This window comes from Cryptomeria japonica, chromosome 5 (genome assembly GCF_030272615.1).
Source record: "Cryptomeria japonica chromosome 5, Sugi_1.0, whole genome shotgun sequence".
NCBI classification, from domain to species: Eukaryota; Viridiplantae; Streptophyta; class Pinopsida; order Cupressales; family Cupressaceae; genus Cryptomeria; species Cryptomeria japonica.
The window spans coordinates 175,845,545-175,866,409 of record NC_081409.1 but is presented as its reverse complement, the minus strand read 5'-3'; the positions used below and the strand labels follow the sequence as shown (position 1 = coordinate 175,866,409).

Here is a 20,865-nt window from a genome sequence, read left to right as displayed (position 1 = left end):
TAAATAAATGTTAATCTATTTAAATGTGAGAGATGGGATTTTGGGGGATTTAAATAAATAATGTGAGAGGATTTAATTAAACAAATATGATTTATTTATTTAATTAATGGTCTGAATTTGGTTAAGTGAATTAAATCAAATAAATCAAATAATTTATTTAATTAATAGGAGAAGAGGGTTAAGATGAATTAGTTAAATTTAATTATCGATTGATGGTTAAATAATCAAATAAATACTAAATATTAATTTAATTAAGTGGACAAATTTATATGACTACACTTATTACATCATCATTAAATCAGTGATTACATCATCAAAAGTCAAGATTTTTTTTCAAATCTTCATCAAAAGTCGAGCAACAAATCTTTTCAATAAAAGATTAATCAAACATCAATCAAATCTCATCAAACAAGACCTCATTGCTAGGGGCATCTCAACTTCATTGCATCATATCAAGTTGAGGTTCTACAAATCAAATCAATCTCTAGGGTCATATTAGTTTCATCACACCAAATCAAGCTGATATTGTCTTCATCTGAATCAATTTCTTAACGATAATCAATTTCATCGCACCTCATCAAGCTGGTTATTTGTTTAAACCTAATCAAGGGTTTAAAGAGTCTTTTTGACAGTGACCACACTCTCAATCCAAATAGGTGTTCAGTTTCATCACATCAAATCAAGCTGGACATTGTGTTTCACTAATCGGTTCTTGTTCAATCAAGTTCAGAATCGGTATTATCTCTTCGCTCAGCCAATTCTAGTTCAATCAAGCTCGGGATCGGTATCACTTTGATCAATCTGTTTAGTTTCATTGCTTCAAATCAAGCTAAATATCTTATTTTTCATCTATTTGTGATCCATCAAGTTCAGAACCGGTATCTCTTCGACATCAACTATTCTTTGAATCAATGTGCTTCTCGCACATCAATTCAAAAAGGGGCAAATGTAATACCCTAAAAATGGTCATCTAAACCATGAGCCCCTAATCTCAACTACATCACCAAGGTCCTAACCAAAGGCAATTAAATCAATTTTGAACACCTAATTAATTAATTCCTAAATCATCAATGTCACATGACAAATTAATCTTTTCAATTAAATAAATCATCAATTCTCTTTGATCAATTATCCTATTTATTTAATTAAATATCCTAGCATATTTAATTTAATAAATCAATTTGCCATTAAATCATAAAAAAGGAATTAATTTAAAAAAAAAGGAATAAATCATCAAAAAGGAATAAATCATCAAAAAGGAATAAATCATCAAAAAATGAATTATTTTGAAAAAGGAATTAATTTGAGATAATTTGAAAAAGAAATTAAAAAGAAAGGAGCACAATTGAATAAAAGGGAATAAATCAAAGAAAGCTTTCTTTAAGAAAGGAAAATGGAATAAATCAATTTTTCTGATTTTATCTTAATTTTAGCTCAATCTTATCTCCTTCAAATCTGAAGAAAGTAGTCAATCACATTAAATCACCTAAATTGTGCTACTTCTGGGAGAATCTTGACCACTCATCAATAATCAATCTCAATCGTCACTTTCTCTCTAGATTTTCTATAAATTCAGGCTCTCATCTCTTAATCAAAAGAGGCTAGAGATTTTATTGTTATCATGCTGGTTTTGCTCTAGAGTCGTTGAGAATATTGCATCTTAGCTTATTGCATATTAGCTTAATCATGTTAGCTTGATTGAATCATATAACTTGATAATCATTGCTTGCATCTAGATTTCATATAGCTTAATCTTGCATTCATATAGATTAAATCCTTCATCCTAGTGTAGTCTAGTCGCTAGCATTGCTTAGATAAATTTGAGAGAAAATCTATACTCACATTTTTTAGGAGGCAATAGGTCGACTTGTTATGATTTTACATTCATTAATTTTTTTTTTTAATAAGTAAATGGCTGCATAGGGGCATACATTCATTAATTTTGATCAACTAACCATGCATGCAATGACTTATCGAGTGTTTGTGTTTCAGATACAAATTCCAAATTTTACACACACATATATAGGTGTTATGTTATGTAATTTAGGTGTCTATGTTATGTCTGCATTATCAGAGGGAGGTTTATGTGCGAACAAGTGATTCATCCTTCAGTGTTGTGATTGAGGAGAGATTGGTGTTGCAGAACAAACATCTATACTTAACCGAAACTATAATCAGGCATTTGGAGATGCTATTCTTTCAGTTCATTTCTTCCAGATTGTAGTCCGAATCTTATTGTAAGTCAGTAAGACTTCCCTGAGGGTTGTAGCCTTCCAGGCCATTATATTTGAGCCATGAGCTCTAGGCAGTGTGCCTGAATGCATGTGCATTCACCATTGTAATATTTTCACATACTACTACAGAGTATCATCTTACTGTGGAGGTTCCCACCATGGTTTTTCCCTTAATTGGGCTTTCCACGTAAAAATCTTGGCATTGTGTGTTGTGCTCTCAATTTTCTTATCTTTGTTGTTACTGCAGTTTATCAGATCTATGTTTTGTGATTAAGTTTGATATATCGGTGAAGACTAATTCACCCCCCCCTTCTCAGTCTTCCTTCTTGGCTACTGCTAACAATTTGTATCAGAGCTAGATCCTCTGGTAGAAGCTTAATCACTTGAGGAGATCTAGGATGGAAGCTCAAGGTGTTATATTTAAGAAGGACAGTTTGAGATTTGATGGGAGTAACTATGCTATATGGAAGGACTGGATGGAAGTGCACTTGAAATGTCTTGGTGAAGATTATTAGAAGATTACAAAGAATGCCTATACTATTCTTCTAAATGGACCGACTACTCCTAATGAGATCAAAGAAGATGAACATAATATTAGAGCAAAGGAAGCATTTCATAGTGCCCTAACTAATTCTGAAATGACAAATGTAATGGGACTTCAGATCGCACATGAGATCTGGGTAAAGCTTGAGATTTTGTATGAAGGTGATAAACAGGTGAAGGTTGATAAGTTGCAGAGTTTAAAAGGAAAATATGAGATGTTGAATATGGGAGATGATGAGAACATACACTCTTTCATGACTAAGGTGAATGATCTTGTCCTAGGTATCAAATGTGTCAGTGGAACCATTGAGGAAGATAAAATTGTTGCTAAGGTGCTGAGATATTTGCCTCCTGCTTATAAACATAAGGTTGCTGCTATTAATGAGTTCTGAAGTGCGACTACAGTGACAAGAGATATGCTGGTTGGAAAGATTACTGCATTTGAGCTAAGTGAGTTTGGAGAATCACATGGAAAGTTTGAGACTACATTCAGAGCATCTGCATCTATATCCGGTAAGAAAAAATATGATCCCGATGAGTGTAGAATATCTAGATATGAAAGAGAGAGAAGAGAGATGGAAGAGAAAGAAAGAGAGATGGATGAACTTGAAGCACTGATTGCCCAGAGATTGCCTAAAGGAGATGGTAATTATATGATGAAAATTTACCTTTGAAATGTTTCTCTTGTAATAAGATAGGACATTTTGCTTCTAGATGCCCGAAGAGAATGAATAAATATGACAGGCATGATAAGTTTGATAAGCATGATAGGAATGATAAATATGAAAAGCATGAGAAGTATGATAAGCCTTACAAGCCTAACCGAAAGTATAGAAATCGAAAGAATTGTTATTATGCTGCTGCCGAGGTATTATAGATGAAGAATAAGGAGATGAAGTTGTATTACTTGCCATTAAGGAAGATGGACAATGTACCTATTGATTCCAGTAGTTGTATTATTGAGGAGAAAGCTTTAGCTGCTAAGGTTGAAGAGAAATATGAATGGGTAATTGACAGTGGTTGTTCACATCATATGACCGGTGATAAAAGAAAATTTGTGAGTATGGAAAGATATGATGGTGGAATAGTTATATTTGGAGATGAAAAAGCCTATGTGATCCATGGGAGAGGTTGTATTTCTTTTGATGGTAAGCACAACACTGATGATGTCTTGTATGTTGAAGTTTTGAAGCATAATCTTTTGAGTGTTGGACAAATGGTTGATAAAGGTTATGATCTACAATTCAAGGATGAAAAATGCAAGATCTTAGAAATTGCATCTGGAACTAAGACTAAAGGTAACATTTTTCATTTGAATACTGGTGAGAGGAGTTGTTTGATTGCTTAGATTGATGAGAATTGGTTGTGGCATAGGAGAATGTGTCATGTAAATTTTGATTCAATGATAAAGATCAGTTCTACACATGTTGTTAGAGTTCTGCCTAAGATTGTTAAGCCTGCTAATCTGGTGTGTAAGGAATATTAGTTGGGTAAGAAAATAAGGATTTCTTTCAAGAGAAAACAATATGCATCTGATGGACTACTAGATCTTGTGCATATTGACCTATGTGGACCTACAAATGTTAGAAGTGTGCAGGGTGATAGATATTTTATGTTACTAATTGATGATTATTATAGGATGATGTGGGTTGTCTTTCTGAAGGAGAAATCATAAACATTGGACAATTTCAAGATACTCAAAGCAAAGGTTGAGACTGAGTCTGGATTGAAGGTGATGTGTTTGAGATCTGATAGAGGTGGAGAATTTTTCTCTAGTGAGTTCAATTCATTCAGTGAGAAGCATGGGATTAGAAGACACTTATTTGCTCCTAGAACCCCTCACCAGAATGGAGTTATTGAAAGGAAGAACATAACTATCCTGGATGCTGCAAGGACTCTGTTGATTGAAGGAAATGTTCCAAAGATCCACTGGAAAGAATCCATTAACACTATTGTTTACACATTCAACATAATTCATATTAAAGGTGATACCGATAAGACCCCTTATGAGCTATGGTTTGGTCATGTTCCTACTGCGAGATCTTTTAGAGTATCTGGTAGAAAATGTTATGTCAAGAGAGATGAGGATATAGGAAAGTTTGATGCTAGAAGTGATGAAGGGATTTTCTTGGGATATTCAACAAAGAGAAAAGCCTACCGATGCTACAACAAGAGACTGAGTAAGATAGTGGAGAGTGCAAATATGAAGGTGGATGAGAACCTTGGAAAAGAAATCAAAGCATGTGGTTATGATGATGGACAACATATTGTTTTAGCTCCTATTTAGACTGAAGAGCCTAAAAAGAATGATCTAGTAGAGAGAGCTAATCCGGATGTTGTTGCTGCCAGTGAAGAGGTATAATAACTTAATAATCAGAACAATCAGAAGACTTTGAGGTATGTAAAACTAAATCATTCTAAAAAATCAGATTATTGGTGATAAGAATAAAGGTGTAATGACTAGAAGAAGGTTAGCTGCTGAAGAAGTATGCTTGATTTCTAAAGTTGAACCTAAAGATGTTGTCGAAGCTTGCAAAAATGAAAATTGGATGAGAGCTATGGAAGAAGAACTAGATCAGATTGAAAAGAATAATACTTGGGAACTTGTGCCTAGACCTCAGGATAAGAATATTATTGGTACTAAATGGGTATTCAGAAACAAATTGAATGAAGCCAATGAAGTTGTCAGAAATAAAGCTCGACTAGTTTACAAAGGATATTCTTAGAAAGAAGGAATTGATTATGGGGAGACTTTTGCTCCGGTTGCCAGACTTGAAGCTGTTAGACTTTTGCTTGCTTATGCTGCTTGTAAAGACTTCAAGGTATATCAAATGGATGTCAAATCTGCCTTTTTGAATGGTGATCCTGAGGAAGAAGTCTGCATTGATCAACTTGATGGATTTTCACTATCAGATGATGGAGACATGGTATGAAAGCTGAAGAAAGCTCTTTATGGACCGAAGCAAGCCCCTAGATCCTGGTATGCTAGACTAGATAAATATTTGTTGAAATTGGAATTCAATAAAGGTGTTTTTGACAGTAATTTGTACTTTAAGATAGAAAATGATAACATCCTAAAGTCTTTGTTGATCATATTATCTTTAGAGGTGATGATGACTTGAGCATGAAGTTTGTCGTTGATATGCATAAAGAATTTGAGATGTCTATGATAGGTGACATGCAATTCTTCTTAGGTTTACAAATTTCACAGACTGGAAAAGATATATTCATATCTCAAACTAAGTATGTGAAGGAATTGCTGAAGAAGTTTGGGTTAGATGACTCCAAACTTGTTGGAACTCCTATGGTGACTGGTTGTAAATTGTCTAAGAGTGATGAATCTCTGAAAGCTAATAAAAGTTTTTACAAATCTATGGTTGGTGGACTGTTATATCTTACTTAGACTAAGCCAGGCATTATGCATGTTGTGTGTATGGCTGCTAGATATCAAGACGATCCGAAAGAGAGTCATGTCACTATTATTAAGAGGATATTCAAATACTTGAAAGGAGCTGTGAATTATGGTTTATGGTATCCGAGGAATGATGATTTCATGCTATGTGCCTACACTGATACAGATTGGGCTGGTGATGTTGATGACCATAAGAGCACTACTGATGGAGCATTCTTTTTGGGTAAGAAATTGGTTTCATGGGCTAGTAAGAAACAAGATTTAGTATCCTTATCTACTCCTGAAGCTGAGTACATTGCTGCTACTAGTAATTGCACTCAGGTAGTCTAGATGAAGAAAATATTGAAGGATATCAAAGTTATTGATGATGAGCCTACTGTTATATATTGCGATAATTCCAATGCTATTAACATGTTAAAGAATCTGGTGCAACATTCAAAGACTAAGAATGTGTCAATCAAATATCACTATTTGAGAGAGCAAGTCAGTGAAGAGAAGGTGAAGCTTGAGTATGTATCTACAAAGGAACAAATAGTTGATATTTTCCCTAAGCCTTTTCCTACAGATACATTTATTTATTTGAGAGACAAGTTAGGGGTATCCACCTCTCCTGATGAGAACTAGATGCATTGAGTTGCATCAATCCAGTGGACTTCACAGTCTTCTCCTTTTATCTAGATTAGCGAGTTGGTGCTGCTCCTCTGCTGGAGTATTTTGTGTTTTGGGGAGAGAGATCCATGTTTCATATTCTAAGGGGGATAGTAAGTTTGGCTTTTTGTTTTGAGATCTTTGGCATTGCTGTTAGAGGGGGAGAGAGGTCATGTGAAAAAATTCTTTATATGTCCTGATCTTAGGGGGAGTTTGCTGGAGATATCTTCTTTCTTTGCATTGATTATTTTTCACATTCATATGTTGCCATCAATGCCAAAGGGGGAGATTGTTGGATATTGTTGGTCATTGCTGCTGCTAGGATATGTTGTTGTCATTGATGTCAACATACTCCTATGTATTTCTCTAGTGATTGTAGATTGGAAAGATCTTATGATCCAGTTTGTAGTTTTGGTTTGTTGATCCCTGTTTTACAGAACTCAGTATTTCCTCTGGTATATTCCGGTGTGATCATATCTTGTGCTGAGTTTTTGGGATATTGTTTGGGATGGTATTTTGTATCTTCATATCAGATGGATCATGATTTGGTGCTCTGCAAGTTATCTTTCTTCCTGACAGTTGCTGATTGGTTGTGTTTTTGAGCTTTCAGACGTTGACTGATGAAGATTTGATAAGTGGTGTTGGTGCAACTGTTCTTGATAATTCTAACATTCTTGCTGGTGTTTATTAGTTGTGTTGTATTTGTTTTGATGATCCTCATTGATCGTTGTGAAATTTTTTGGTGGTTTCTATGAACCGGTGATGATTTTTCGTGTTATGCGATTTTCCTGGTGGTGTAGCACGTTGTAGTTGATCTTGGGGTGATTTTCGATGGAGTTGTGTGTTTGAAAATTTTATTTAAGACCATGCTATCATATGCAAATCATTATATTGGTCCGGTGGTCGATCTCTATATCGTGTGATGTAATTTTCTAATTGAGGATTTAGTCGACCTTGTTATCAAGGTTGATGATTTGTATATATAAGTGATATTTTTATGTAATTTAGGTCTCGATGTTATGTATGCATTATTAGAGAGAGGTTTATGTGTGAATAAGTGAATCATCCTTCGGTGTTGTGATTGAGGAGAGATTGGTTTTGCAGAGAAGACATTTGTGCTTAACCAGAACTGTAATTAGGCATTTGGAGATGTTATTCTTTCAGTTCATTTCTTTCGGATTGTAGTCTGAATCTTATTGTAAGTTAGTGAGACTTCCCTGAGGGTTGTAGCCTTATAGGCCATTATATTCGAGCAGTGAGTTTTAGGCAGTGTGCCTGAATGCATGTGAATTTTCCATTGTAATATTTTCACATACTACTACAGAGTATCATCTTACTGTGGGTAGGTTCCCACTGTGGTTTTTCCCTTAACCGGGCTTTCCACGTCAAAATCTTGGTGTTGTGTGTTGTGCTCTCAATTTGCTTATCTTTGTTGTTACTGCAGTTTATCAGATCTATGTTTTGTAATTAAGTTTGATATTTCAGTGAAGCTTGATTTGCCCCCCCCCTCAGTCTTCCTTCTTGGTTGCTGCTAACAGTAACCATTCCATGAATCAAGCAAAAAAAGAGACTTTTTACATCATTAATAATCCACAAAAACTTCCTAATAATGAGTTCTCTACATTTAATTATAAAATTCCACTTACATGATCCTTTAAGAGGATTTGAAATAGTAAAAAAGTGAGCTATGTTAGATGAATCCAAATAATTTTGTTGTAAAATTTTGTACCATTTGGAGTTTGAAGAAGTGCAAATTTTCAAAGCCAACTTAGTTCCTAAGATATAATTTTGAATAGCCAAATACGTAATTCCAAATGCACCACATATTTTAGGTTTTCATACCTTCTCCCAGACCAAAAGAGGCAATTTTTTTTTAAATGCAAGCAAATTAGTAATTCTTTCTATATCTTATATAAACAATTTAAAGTTTACAAATCTTGCATTCATCTAATTAGTACAATTTGAACTAGCATTTGATTTTATATTAATATTTGTTATTATAATGAAATACAAGAGTAAAAATGATTTTATATTAAAAAATACTTAATGTAAACAAAATATGCTACATTTCATTTTTATATGATTAAAAATATTAAAATAATTTTTGAACAACCTTATTTAAAGACTATTAACAATTAAAATGAAGTTATCAAGAAAATTCACATGATAACATACAAGAAAATTCAAAGGACAACATGCCAAAAGAAATTTCAAGCAATAATGACCTTTTAACAAGAAAAATAAACTTTAAAATTTAGGTCGTATACATTAAAGGATTTTGTTTAACTTTAAACGCCACATTCCATAGTTTTTCCGTTTCTACCAAGAGATATGAGATCAGGAAAGATTTTTGAAATAGACCGGCAACTCAACCTCATTACAAAGAATCTTGAAATAGACCGGCAACTCAACCTAGTTACAACGAATCTTGAAATAGACCGGCATAGGTATATGGTGAATTATATAAATTGATGTACGCTAATGGCACTTAAAGAGCAAGAATAAGATTTTCCCAAGAGAGGGGAGAAAGTAAGGAGAATTAGTCTGCAAGTATGGATCTTTCAATGATGACGAGCATAGTTGGGTTAGTATTTGCAGTGTTGGTAATCTCAATGTGGAGAGGAAAAGGGAAGAAATTGCCACCAGGTCCATTGGGATTGCCAGTAATTGGACATATGCACTTGTTCGCAGGTGCAACTCATCTGCACCACACACTGCATAGCCTGAGCACGAAATATGGGGCTCTGATGCAAATCCGTTTGGGATCAGTGCTCTCAGTGGTGGTGTCTTCTCCAGAGATGGCAAAGGAGCTTCTCAAGACCCACGACTCCAAATTCTCATCCAGGCCCCAAATGTCTGCCATTAAATACATGGCCTACAATTACTCAGACTTTACATTTGCCCCATATGGCCCCTACTGGAAATTCATGAGGAAGATCTGCGTGTTGGAGCTTTTGGGTGGCAGGCAATTGGATCAGTTCAAGCCCATTAAAAAAGAAGAAATGATCCTCTTGTTGCAGACCGTCTACAAGAGACCTGTTGTAGATGTGGCTTCCGAGCTGACTTCCTTGGCCAATAATGTTATTTCTAGAATGGCCATGAGTACCCGCTGCTCTGGCACAGATGCGCAGGCTACTGAGTGCAGGAAGATTGTACAGGAGGTGATAGAGCTCACTGGGAAGTTCAACCTGGGAGATTATATATTCTTCTGCAAGAACCTCGATTTGCAGGGCTATGAACGTCAGATGAAAGATGTTCACAGGCGTTTTGACAACATTATGAATGAGATCTTAGAGCAGCATGAACAACAAGCAGCAGATAACAATGATAATGATGATGACAATGGCAATGGCCGGCCTAAGGACCTCATTGATATTCTCCTCTCCATTTCTAAAGACAAGCAAGCTGAAGTGAAACTCACTAGAGACAATATCAAGGCCACCGTCCTGGTAACTCATCTCAATCCATTTTTTAATGTTTTATGTTTACTTAATACATCAAGAATTCTACGCTTTTCATTCCAATTTGGAGATGACAGTTAAATATACAAATTATTTAGTTATAGAAATGAACACATAATTTGTTTATTTGAACATTATTTTGAAATTTATTTGTGTGGGTGAGCGAGCAGGATCTATTCACTGCGGGTACAGATACTTCATCAATTGCGACAGAATGGACACTCTGTGAGGTTATAAGAAATCCTGAAATCTTGAATAAAGCTCGTGAGGAAATTAAGGAGGTGGTAGGAAGTGGGAGACTTGTTGAAGAATCTGACATTCCCAAGATGGTTTATCTTCAGTCAATAGTGAAGGAGAGCCTACGTCTGCACCCTCCTGGGCCATTAGCACTGAGGGAATCCACAGAGGAGTGCAATATTGATGGTTATTTTATCCCTGCAAAGACAAGAGTATTTATTAACATCTGGGCTTTAGGACGAGATCCGAAACACTGGGAGAATCCTCTTGAATTTCGACCAGAGAGGTTTAGTGAGAGCAGTATTGATGTGAGGGGTCAACACTTCCAGATTCTACCATTTGGAGGTGGAAGAAGAGGATGCCCTGGAATTTCACTTGCCCTATCTTTCATTCACATCGTATTGGCCAATATGATTCACTGCTTTGATTGGAAGTTGGTGAACGAAGAAGGGGGCACTATAACTATGGCAAACATGAACATGGAAGAAGGTGTTGGGTTTACAGCTCCCAGAGCTGTCCCATTGAAGTGCATGGCTACCTCTCGATTCCCCCAATTATCAGAATGGATATCTTGTTAGGTTTTTTTAATTAGATTTTAGCATGCATACATCAATTCTTAATGTCTAGAGGCAATTCTAATTGCAGTAAAAGGTAGAGGTAGAGTGTAGTGGGATCTTATCTTTTATTTTCAGTCAACCTAGAGGCTTAGTTGAAAAAGAACATTACCCTTATTTACAAGCTTCCAAAAAGATGTTTGTAGAAACCTCCCTACTTCAAAATAAGATAAATAAGGTTTCAGCAAATTTGCAATATACAAGTTATTTCTGGTCAATTCAGTTTTGTGGATACATGCTCAATTGTGCAAATGTGGAAACCAATTCTATATGCACAAATCTAAGCCATGGTAGAGATCAGTCATTAAGGTCTTCATTTGGAAAAGGCTCAATTTTTCAGCATGAATTTGTTCTCCACATCTTTCGCATCATTTTTCTCTTTGTAAAATCTAAATACTTTATTGGATTAATTTAAATTCTATCTTGAATTTTAATATCAATCCTAAATTTTAATCCTAAATCAAATATATTAACCATCGTGATATCATCAATTATCTCGATTTTATATGTATATATTTTAAAAATAACTACTCATAGCCCTATTTACATACAATCTTATCCCAAGGAATGGTCTAAGCGGTTTAGATGCATCATTAATGTAAACAGTAAAAATAAGAACTAATGGTTTCTCCGCATATTGGTTGGAAAAATGAAAAATCGATCTTCCATTTGTCTGCATATAGCTTGGAAAGATTAAAAATAGTTCTGTCAAGATGTGCTTAACAAATAGAGTCTTTCAAGTTTTGTAACGAGATTTGTAACGATTTGTTTTATTGGTTTCTTCAAAGGGAATCAGAGAAGGAAAGAATTTTGAAATGTACAGGCAACTTGATCTCATTACCAAGGTTCCTTGGCCGTATGCATCCCACTAGCAATTATGGTGAACTATAAATTCAGCAATCATGGTTAGGCTTTTAGAGAATAAGATTTTTCCAAGAGTAAGGGGAATTAGTCTGTAAGTATTTGGGATGTTTCAGTAATGACGAGCATAGTTGGGCTAGTACTTGTAGTGTTGGTAATTTCAACGTGGAGAAGAAAAGGGAAGAAATCGCCACCATTTTTAATGTTTAATATTTACTTAATACATCAAGAATTCTACACTTGTCCATCCAATTTGGAGATAATAGCTAAATATATAAATTTAGTTATAAAAATAAACACATAATTTGTTTGTTTGAGCATTAAATTAACATCAATTTGTATGGGTGAGCCAGTAGGATCTGTTTAGTGCGGGTACAGATACCTCATCAATTGTGACAGAATGGGCACTGTCTGAGGTTATAAGAAATCCTCAAATCATGAGTAATTCTCACGAAGAAATTAAGGTGTTGTTAGAAAGTGAAAGATTTGTGGAAGACTCTTGACATTCCTAGTATGGTTTATCTTCAGTCAATAATGAAGGAGAGTCAAGAATCTGAATTTGTGTAGGCTTGGTATTTTTTTTTGGAAGCAGTAAATTTTTATGTCTAAGCAGTACCAGGTTTATGGTGTTGGTTTATGGAGAATTTTTCATCCACAAAGTTGTTTTAGCTATTCAAAATGGAAGCATGAGCCTTGCACTTAGCAGGATTTGATTCATTCTCCACTCATTAAGAACCATTCGACTTCATCAGCAGACCAAAGACCCATTGAACTTTATCTCTATCTTTTATTTTTTCATTCCTTTTATCCATTAAGCATTGAACTTTAAAAATTATAGATTAGTTGCAGTTGTAGGGTTTCAAGATATGTAGATGTTTCACCAAAATGCAGGTTAAGCCATACACTCTTGTGAAAAGATATTTTTTTGGGGATCTATGGTTTGATATATATATTTTATAGCCATTTTTTACATATAATTCTAGAAATGTTTTGTAAAGCTATAAATGAAATTTTATTTTATATAATTCTATAAATGTTTGCAAAGCTACAAATAAAGACGTAGGTTGAACTATGCTCACAGTTGCAATGAATTTATATTACTATTTTTTAATTCTCCTTTTTTAGTTACTTTCATATCTCTATCTATGAATATTAACACATAGTATTTACTTCTCTACCTATATTTAATGCAAAGAAAGGGTGACATTGGATGACCCCAACTCCTTGAATCAAACTTTTGTTGTGTGTGTTGTCTTAGAAAAAAAGAGAAATGATACCTAGAAATAGGTAGCCTAGGTATATTTGTATTATTGTTTGAATGCGTGGTGATGCTCAACCTATTACTATTCTAACCACTCACAAGTACCTAGTCTTCTTGTACAATGTTTGGACATTTAGCCACCTATTTCTTTTCTCTAATGCTCTACATTCGACAAATTGATGTAGAATCAAATTTTTAGAAACTTTTATGATTGTCACCTTTAAATCTAGTTGCATCTTGACCCTTTGTTTTTACTTTATCTACTTTCCATTAAAACAATTTAAATTTTCCAAATCTTTCATTCATCTAATTAGCATAGTTTGAGTTAGCACTTGATTATATATTAGTGTATGTTATTATAAAGAAAAACAAAAGTAAAAAACAATTTCATATTAAAAAGTACTTAGTTTAAACAAACTGTTCTAAAATTTGTTTTTATATGATTAATTTTTTAAAAATAATTTTCGAACAATTATTTTTTTCAAGATTATTAAAAATTAAAATGGAAGAGTTATCAACAAAATTCACATATGATAACATGCCAAAAAATATAGGAGCTACCAAGAAATTTCAAGTGGTAATGACCTTTTAACCAAATAAAACCAGATTTTAAATTTTAGATAATATATTTTTTAAATATTTTGCTCGATATTAAATGCCACATTTTTTCCCTTTATGTAGAGAGATATCAAACCAAAAGGTGTATGAAATATACCGGCAACTCAACCTCATTACAAAGAATCTGACTATTGTTTGGAGCATATATGGTGAATTATATAATTTGATGTACACTAATGGTACTTCAATAACAACAATTATATCTAAATATTTAATGAGTAAGATTTTTCTAAGAGGGGAGTGTTGGATATTGGCTGATATGTTGTCATTGATGTCAATATATGTGGAGATTATTGATGAGGAGATTGTTGGACAATTTTTTGTGTATTCCAATGTTCCAATTTGATTGGATGAGTTGGTTTAGCCTGTGTATTGCAGATGAGCTCATGCGGTTTTAAGAATTTCTAATATGTTGTTTGTAGATGGTTCATTCCCATTTGTACAGTTCTGCATGATTATTTGATCAAGTTATGAGATCCGGTATAGAGGATGTTATGCAGTTGTTCGTGTTATTCAATATTCTGGTTTGTGCTCTGTATTGCTCCAGAATTGCTATATCTTTGGTTGAGGATGTTTGGGATGTGTTCTGGATGTTGATGTGTATCCTCAGTTCGAGTGGTTCATGATTTGGAGGTCTACAAGTAAATATTTCAAGTTGACAGTTAGTTATGATGGTGTTCTTGTGCTAGATGGTAGAGAGATGATGATGATTCTGGTAATCCAAGTTGTTGTGGTTGTTGTGATGCAGTTCATGTTTCTTTTGAATGTCTCTAGATTTTTCTCTATGCGTATTGGTGGTCCGCATTGAATATTGTGCGTGTTATTGAAGATTTTCCTTGTCCAGTGATGTTCTTCATGTTATGCGACATTCTTGATGATTGTAGCATATTGTGGATGATCGAGGCATAATTCTTGGAGGTGTTTCATATTTGTGGGATTGATTTGGGTCTAGACTATGTCTTCGCCGACATTGTTTTGGTCCGCATGTATTGTTGTAGCGTGTGAAGATATTATTTTTTAATTTGTATTGAGGGTTTAGCCAACCTATATTTCATGGGTTGAGGGTTGGTATAAATATATGTAATTTAATCATGTAAGATGTATGTCTGTGAGTGTCTATGTTGTATATACGAATGGATGATCGAGTTGGATGTGCGAACAAGTGAACTAATCTTTCGAAAGTATGAAGAAGAGAAGTGTTGCAGAAAAGACTATGTGCTTAACCAGAATTGTACTCAAGCATATGAAGATGCTATTTTCACAGTTCATGTAATCTGGATTATAGTCTGAATGTCTTTGTAAGTTAGTGAGACTTCCTGTAAGGTAGTGTCCTTCCCTTAAGGCTGTAGCCTTTTTGAGTTTCTTATTTTGAGCAGTAAGCTCTAGGCAGTGTTCCTAAATGCATGTGCATTCCCATTGTAATATTCACATTTACTCCTAACATGGTATTATCTCATTGTGGGTAGGTTCCCACCGTGGTTTTTCCCTTAACCGGGTTTTCCATGTCAAAAATATTGGTGTTATATGTGTTATTGATGTGGTGTTGTTTCATGCTTTAACTATTAATTATCAGATCTATTTTGTGGTTTAAGTTTCAGTAAGTTTTGGTGCAAATCGAATCACCCCTCCCCCCCCTCAGTTTGTTGCATTGTTACCAATAGGGATAAGTCTGTAAGTATGGATTTTTCAATGATGACGAGCATAGTTGGGTTAACATTTACAGTAATTGGATTTTTTGGTGGTTTTCCTTGAAAATATACTTTTCTATTGAAGTAATTATAGTTATTCATTATTTCCACATCCTATCATGCCCCAATGATACAACCTTACCCTTCCATTTTTCCTTTTCACTTAGTATCATATTTTTAACCATTGCCCTCCCTCTAGCCTATTTGTAGTTCATTTCAAGAGTATTGCGTCGAAATATAATTTCTTTTCTACAAACCCTTCATCACCACCATAACTAATTTACTATCCCTTAGACACTCCTCTTTCATCCATCTTTTTTCATCAAAGTTTCATTTTTCATTTAGAAATGTTTTCCACCCTCCCTATGTCAATACAAGTTCTCTTTTATAACCCTTTTAAGGCCCTAGATTGATCCATATCAAACCTCCATTAAATGTGATATAGACTAAGATTTTCAAATTTGATTATAGTCACTTTTCAAAACCACATACCAATATTTTATCCAAATCAAATGTATCCCTCCAACCTTTCTTACACACCTACTTGATTTGTAGTGTTTTCACAAACCCTTGATCTTGATCATGAAGGTTTAATGGCTATGGAGTGCTTCAAACTTAATTATAGTTAGTTAATTAATTTAAACATTATCTTATGTTAGATGTTTCATGTAGATACATGTTTGAACCCAAAGGGGGTTGATTGAGGTAGACCACCCCTCTAGTCCTTTTTTTTGTAGGGTCCCCATAAGGAGATCAATGTTTGCAGTTTCATTTTAAAGACTTTTTGAAAATTCAATTAAATTTGTAAGAGGAAAGTACCCCTCAAATTTATCATATCAAGTGCATAGAAGGTTTTATATTTTTGCTTGACAAGGTCAAGGCTACACTAGGTGGACTAGGTCACCTTGTTGGGTACTAAAAGTGGACCAAGATACCAAGTTGGCCACTTGACTATTTTTTTATCCTAAAATAACTATTTTCACTCTAAATCAACACAAAATCTCGACAACACTTATCTAAGCCCATTAATATCAATAAATCAACATTTTATTAGGTTAAATCATTCTGATTTTATGTTTTTATTTCTTGTTGAAAAGTAGTAATTTATGTTTGCAAAAGGATTTAAAGCCTAATATGTAGGTTAGAGGATAGAAACACCTAAGTTGAACTTTCATGTTGACTATAAATATCCCTTCATCCTAGGTGTCCATTACTCCATCTCCTAGGTTAACTAGTTCAATATTTTCAACTCCCTCTTTATTTCCAATACATGGACTAAAAAATTAGACTTTTTCCATTAATTAGTAATCCTCTATTGGTTACTAACATATGTGCATCTTTGAGAAGTTAGATAGAGTGTCATTAAACTTTCAAAAAATATTTAGGTCCTTATCAACTGCTTTGACAAGGCAGCCCCCTTCAATCTACCCTTCTTGTAGGATGGTTGGACATTTAGCCACCTATTCCTTTTCCTTTAATTTCTTTAAATTTGACAAATTGGTGTGGAATCAATTTTTTAGCAACTTTCTTCATTCGACCTCTTAATCTAGATGTATCTTGTCCCTCTATTTTTAGTTTTTCTACATCTCATAATAACAATTCAACTTTTTGAATATTGTGTTCATCCAAATAACATAATTTAAATTAGCATTTGATTTCATATTAATAAATGTTACTTATAAAGAAATACAAAATGAAAAACAATTTCAGTAATCTAAACAGAATGTCAATAATTTCATTTTGAACGCCTATTTTTATCTTTTCAAAAGACTACTGGAAATTGAAATATGGAATTATCATCAAGAAATTTCACATGATAATATACCAAAAATTTAGCAATTACCAAGAAAGTTCAAGCAATAATGATTTAGTAACAAAATGAAAATAAAGTTTAAAATTTGGATCGTATATTTCCAAAGATTTTACTTGATTTTTCACATCATTTTCAATGGTTTTTTCCTTTCTTCCGAGAGAGAGATCACATCAGGACATGGTTTTGAAATACAGCGGCAACTCAACCTCATTACAAAGAATCCGAATTTTGTCTGGAGCATATATCGTGAATTATATAAATTGATGTACGCTTATGATACTTTGATATTAACACTTGTCGATAGATCTTTGAAGAGTAAGATTTTTGCAAGAGAGGGAGGAGGTAAGGCGAATTGGTCTGCAAGTATGGATATATCAATGATGACAAGCATACTTGGGTTTCGTATTTGCAGTGTTGGTAATCACAATGTGGAGAAGAAAAGGGAAGAAATTGCCACCAGGTCCGTTGGGGTTGCCAGTAATTGGACATATGCACGTGTTCGCAGGTGCGACTCATCTGCACCACACTCTGCATAATCTGAGCATGAAATATGGGCCTCTAATGCAAATCCGTTTGTAGATATGGCTTCCGAGCTGATTTCCTTGGCCAATAACGTTATTTCTAGAATGGCCATGAGTACCCGCTGCTCTAGCACAGATGCGCAGGCTACTGAGTGCAGGAAGATTGTACAGGAGGTGATAGAGCTCACTGGGAAGTTCAACCTGGAAGATTATATATTCTTCTGCAAGAACCTCGATTTGCAGGGCTATGAACGTCAGATGAAAGATGTTCACAGGTGTTTTGACAACATTATGAATCGGATCTTAGAGCAGCATGAACAACAAGCAGCAGATGACAATGATAATGATGATGACAATGGCAATGGCCGGCCCAAGGACCTCATTGATATTCTCCTCTCCATTTCTAAAGACAAGCAAGCTGAAGTGAAATTCACTAGAGAAAATATCAAGGCCACCGTCCTGGTAACTCATCTCAATCCATTTTTTAATGTTTTTTGTTTACTTAATACATCAAGAATTCTACGCTTTTCATTCCAATTTGGAGATGACAGTTAAATATACAAATTATTTAGTTATAGAAATGAAGACATAATTTGTTTGTTTGAGCATTATTTTGACATCTATTTGTGTGGGTGAGAGAACAGGATTTATTCACTGAGGGTACAGATACTTCATCAATTGCTACTGAATGGGCACTCTCTGAGGTTATAAGAAATCCTGAAATCTTGAATAAAACTCGTGAGGAAATTAAGGAGGTGGTAGGAAGTGGGAGACTTGTTGAAGAATCTGATATTCCCAAGATGGTTTATCTTCAGTCAATAGTGAAGGAGAGCCTACGTCTGCACCCTCCTGGGCCATTAGCACTGAGGGAATCCACAGAGGAGTGCAATATAGATGGTTATTTTATCCCTGTACAGACAAGAGTATTTATTAACATCTGGGCTTTAGGACGAGATCCGAAACACTGGGAGAATCCTCTTGAATTTCGACCAGAGAGATTTAGTGAGAGCAGTATTGATGTGAGAGGTCAGCACTTCCAGATTCTACCATTTGGAGGTGGAAGAAGAGGATGCCCTGGAATTTAACTTGCCCTATCTTTCATTCACATTGTATTGGCCAATATGATTCACTGCTTTGATTGGAAGCTGGTGAACGAAGAAGGGGGCACTATAACTATGGCAAACATGAACATGGAAGAAGGTGTTGGGTTTACAGCTCCCAGAGCTGTCCTATTGAAGTGCAAGGCTACCCCTCGATTCCACCAAGTATCAGAATGGATATCTTGTTAGGTTTTTTTAATTAGATTTTAGCTTGCATACATCAATTCTTAATGTCTAGAGGCAATTCTAATTGCAGTACAAAGTAGAGGTAGAGTGTAGTGGGATCTTATCTTTATTTTCTCTCATTCTAGAGGCTTAGTGGAAAAAGAACATTACCCTTATTTACAAGCTTCCAAAAAGATGTTTGTAGAAACCACCCTACTTCAAAATAAGATAAATAAGGTTTCAGCAAATTTGCAATATGCAAGTTATTTCTGATCAATTCAGTTTTGTGGATATCTGCAATATGAAAGTTATTTCTGGTCAATTCAGTTTTGTGGATACATGCTCAATTGTGCAAATGTGGAAACCAATTCTATATGCCATGGTAGAGATCAGTCATTAAGGTCTTCATTTGGACAATGCCCAAATTTTCATTAATTTATTCTCCATAGCTTTCACATCATTTTTCTCTTTCCGAAATCTAAATACTTTATTGCATTAATCTCAATTCTACCTTGAATTATAATATCAATTCTAAATTCTTATCCTAAATCAAATATATTAATCATTGTAATATAATTAATTGTCTCGATTTTATATGTATATATTTTTAAAATAACTACTCACAGCCCTATGTTTTATATTTATTTAATACATCAAGAATTCTACAGTTGTCACTCCAATTTGCAAATAACAGTTAAATATACAAATTTAGTTATAAAAATGAACACATAATTTGTTTGTTCAAGCATTGAATTAACATCTATTTATATGGGTGAGCGAGTAGGATCTGTTTACTGCGGGTACAGATACCTCCTTAATTTCGACAGAATGGGCACTGTCCAGGTTACAAGAAATCCTGAAATCATGAGTAATGCTCGCGAAGAAATTAAGGTGGTGTTAGGAAGTGAAATATTTGTGGAAAAATCTGACATTCCTAGGATAGTTATCTTCGGTCTGAATTTTGTGCGTGTAGCTCCAATTTTTTTATTTTTTTTATTTTTTATTTTTTTATTTATTTTTAATAATTTATTTGGAAGCAGCAAATCCGTATGTCTAAACCGTAGTGCAGGTCTATGTTGTTGTTTCTAGAGGTTCTTTTATCTACAAAGTTGTTTTAGTTATTTGATATGGAAGTAAGAGTCTTGTGCTTAGCAAGACTTGATCCTAGGTGTTCATTATGAACCATTCAACTTCACCAACAGACCAAGGATCCATTGAGTTTTATCTCTATCTTTTATTTTTCCATTCCTTTTATCTATTAAGCATTGAACTTCAACCATTATAGATTAGTTGTAGTTGTAGGGTTTCAAGATATGTATACATTTCCAGATGGGTTGAGCCATACATTCTTGTTAAAAGTTTTTTTTTTTGCAATCTATGGTTTGGTATATATTTTTATTTCCTTTATTTTTTACATATACTTCTAGAAATGTTTTGTAAAGCTATAAATTAAATTAAATTTTATATAATTTTAGAAATGCTTTGTAAAGCTACAAATAAAGCCTATGTAACATTGAACTAAGCTCAAGTTGCAATGAATTTATATTACAATTTTTAAATTCTCCTTTGAGTTACTATATCTTTATCTATGAATATTAATGAAAATTATTTATTCTTCTACCTTTGTTTAATGCATAAGAAGGGTGACATAGGATGACCCCAACTCATGGCATATAACTTTTGTTGTGT

At 34.1% G+C, this 20,865-nt stretch overlaps 2 protein-coding genes across 2 annotated transcripts; both read left to right on the top strand.

Moving 5' to 3' along the window:
- Window positions 1–9,404: 9,404 nt before the first annotated feature.
- LOC131043419 (3,9-dihydroxypterocarpan 6A-monooxygenase-like) lies at window positions 9,405–11,113 on the top strand. Its single transcript, XM_057976613.1, has 2 exons — window positions 9,405–10,286; window positions 10,469–11,113. Exons 1-2 carry the CDS (start codon window positions 9,405–9,407, stop codon window positions 11,111–11,113), a joined length of 1,527 nt encoding a protein of 508 aa, XP_057832596.1.
- A 6,703-nt stretch (window positions 11,114–17,816) lies between these two features.
- LOC131043420 (cytochrome P450 93A3-like) lies at window positions 17,817–18,996 on the top strand. Its single transcript, XM_057976614.1, has 3 exons — window positions 17,817–17,895; window positions 17,970–18,373; window positions 18,556–18,996. The coding sequence occupies exons 1-3, from the start codon at window positions 17,817–17,819 to the stop codon at window positions 18,994–18,996; spliced, it is 924 nt and encodes a 307-aa protein (XP_057832597.1).
- Window positions 18,997–20,865: the final 1,869 nt, after the last annotated feature.

Bases quoted from the DNA above. Each gene is read 5' to 3' on its own strand.
- LOC131043419 (XM_057976613.1), top strand. From the start codon at position 9,405: ATGACGAGCATAGTTGGGTTAGTATTTGCAGTGTTGGTAATCTCAATG. The intron at 10,287-10,468 runs GTAACTCATCTC...GTGAGCGAGCAG, and splicing joins ATATCAAGGCCACCGTCCTG to GATCTATTCACTGCGGGTAC.
- LOC131043420 (XM_057976614.1), top strand. From the start codon at position 17,817: ATGTGGAGAAGAAAAGGGAAGAAATTGCCACCAGGTCCGTTGGGGTTG. The intron at 17,896-17,969 runs GTGCGACTCATC...ATCCGTTTGTAG, and splicing joins ACATATGCACGTGTTCGCAG to ATATGGCTTCCGAGCTGATT. The intron at 18,374-18,555 runs GTAACTCATCTC...GTGAGAGAACAG, and splicing joins ATATCAAGGCCACCGTCCTG to GATTTATTCACTGAGGGTAC.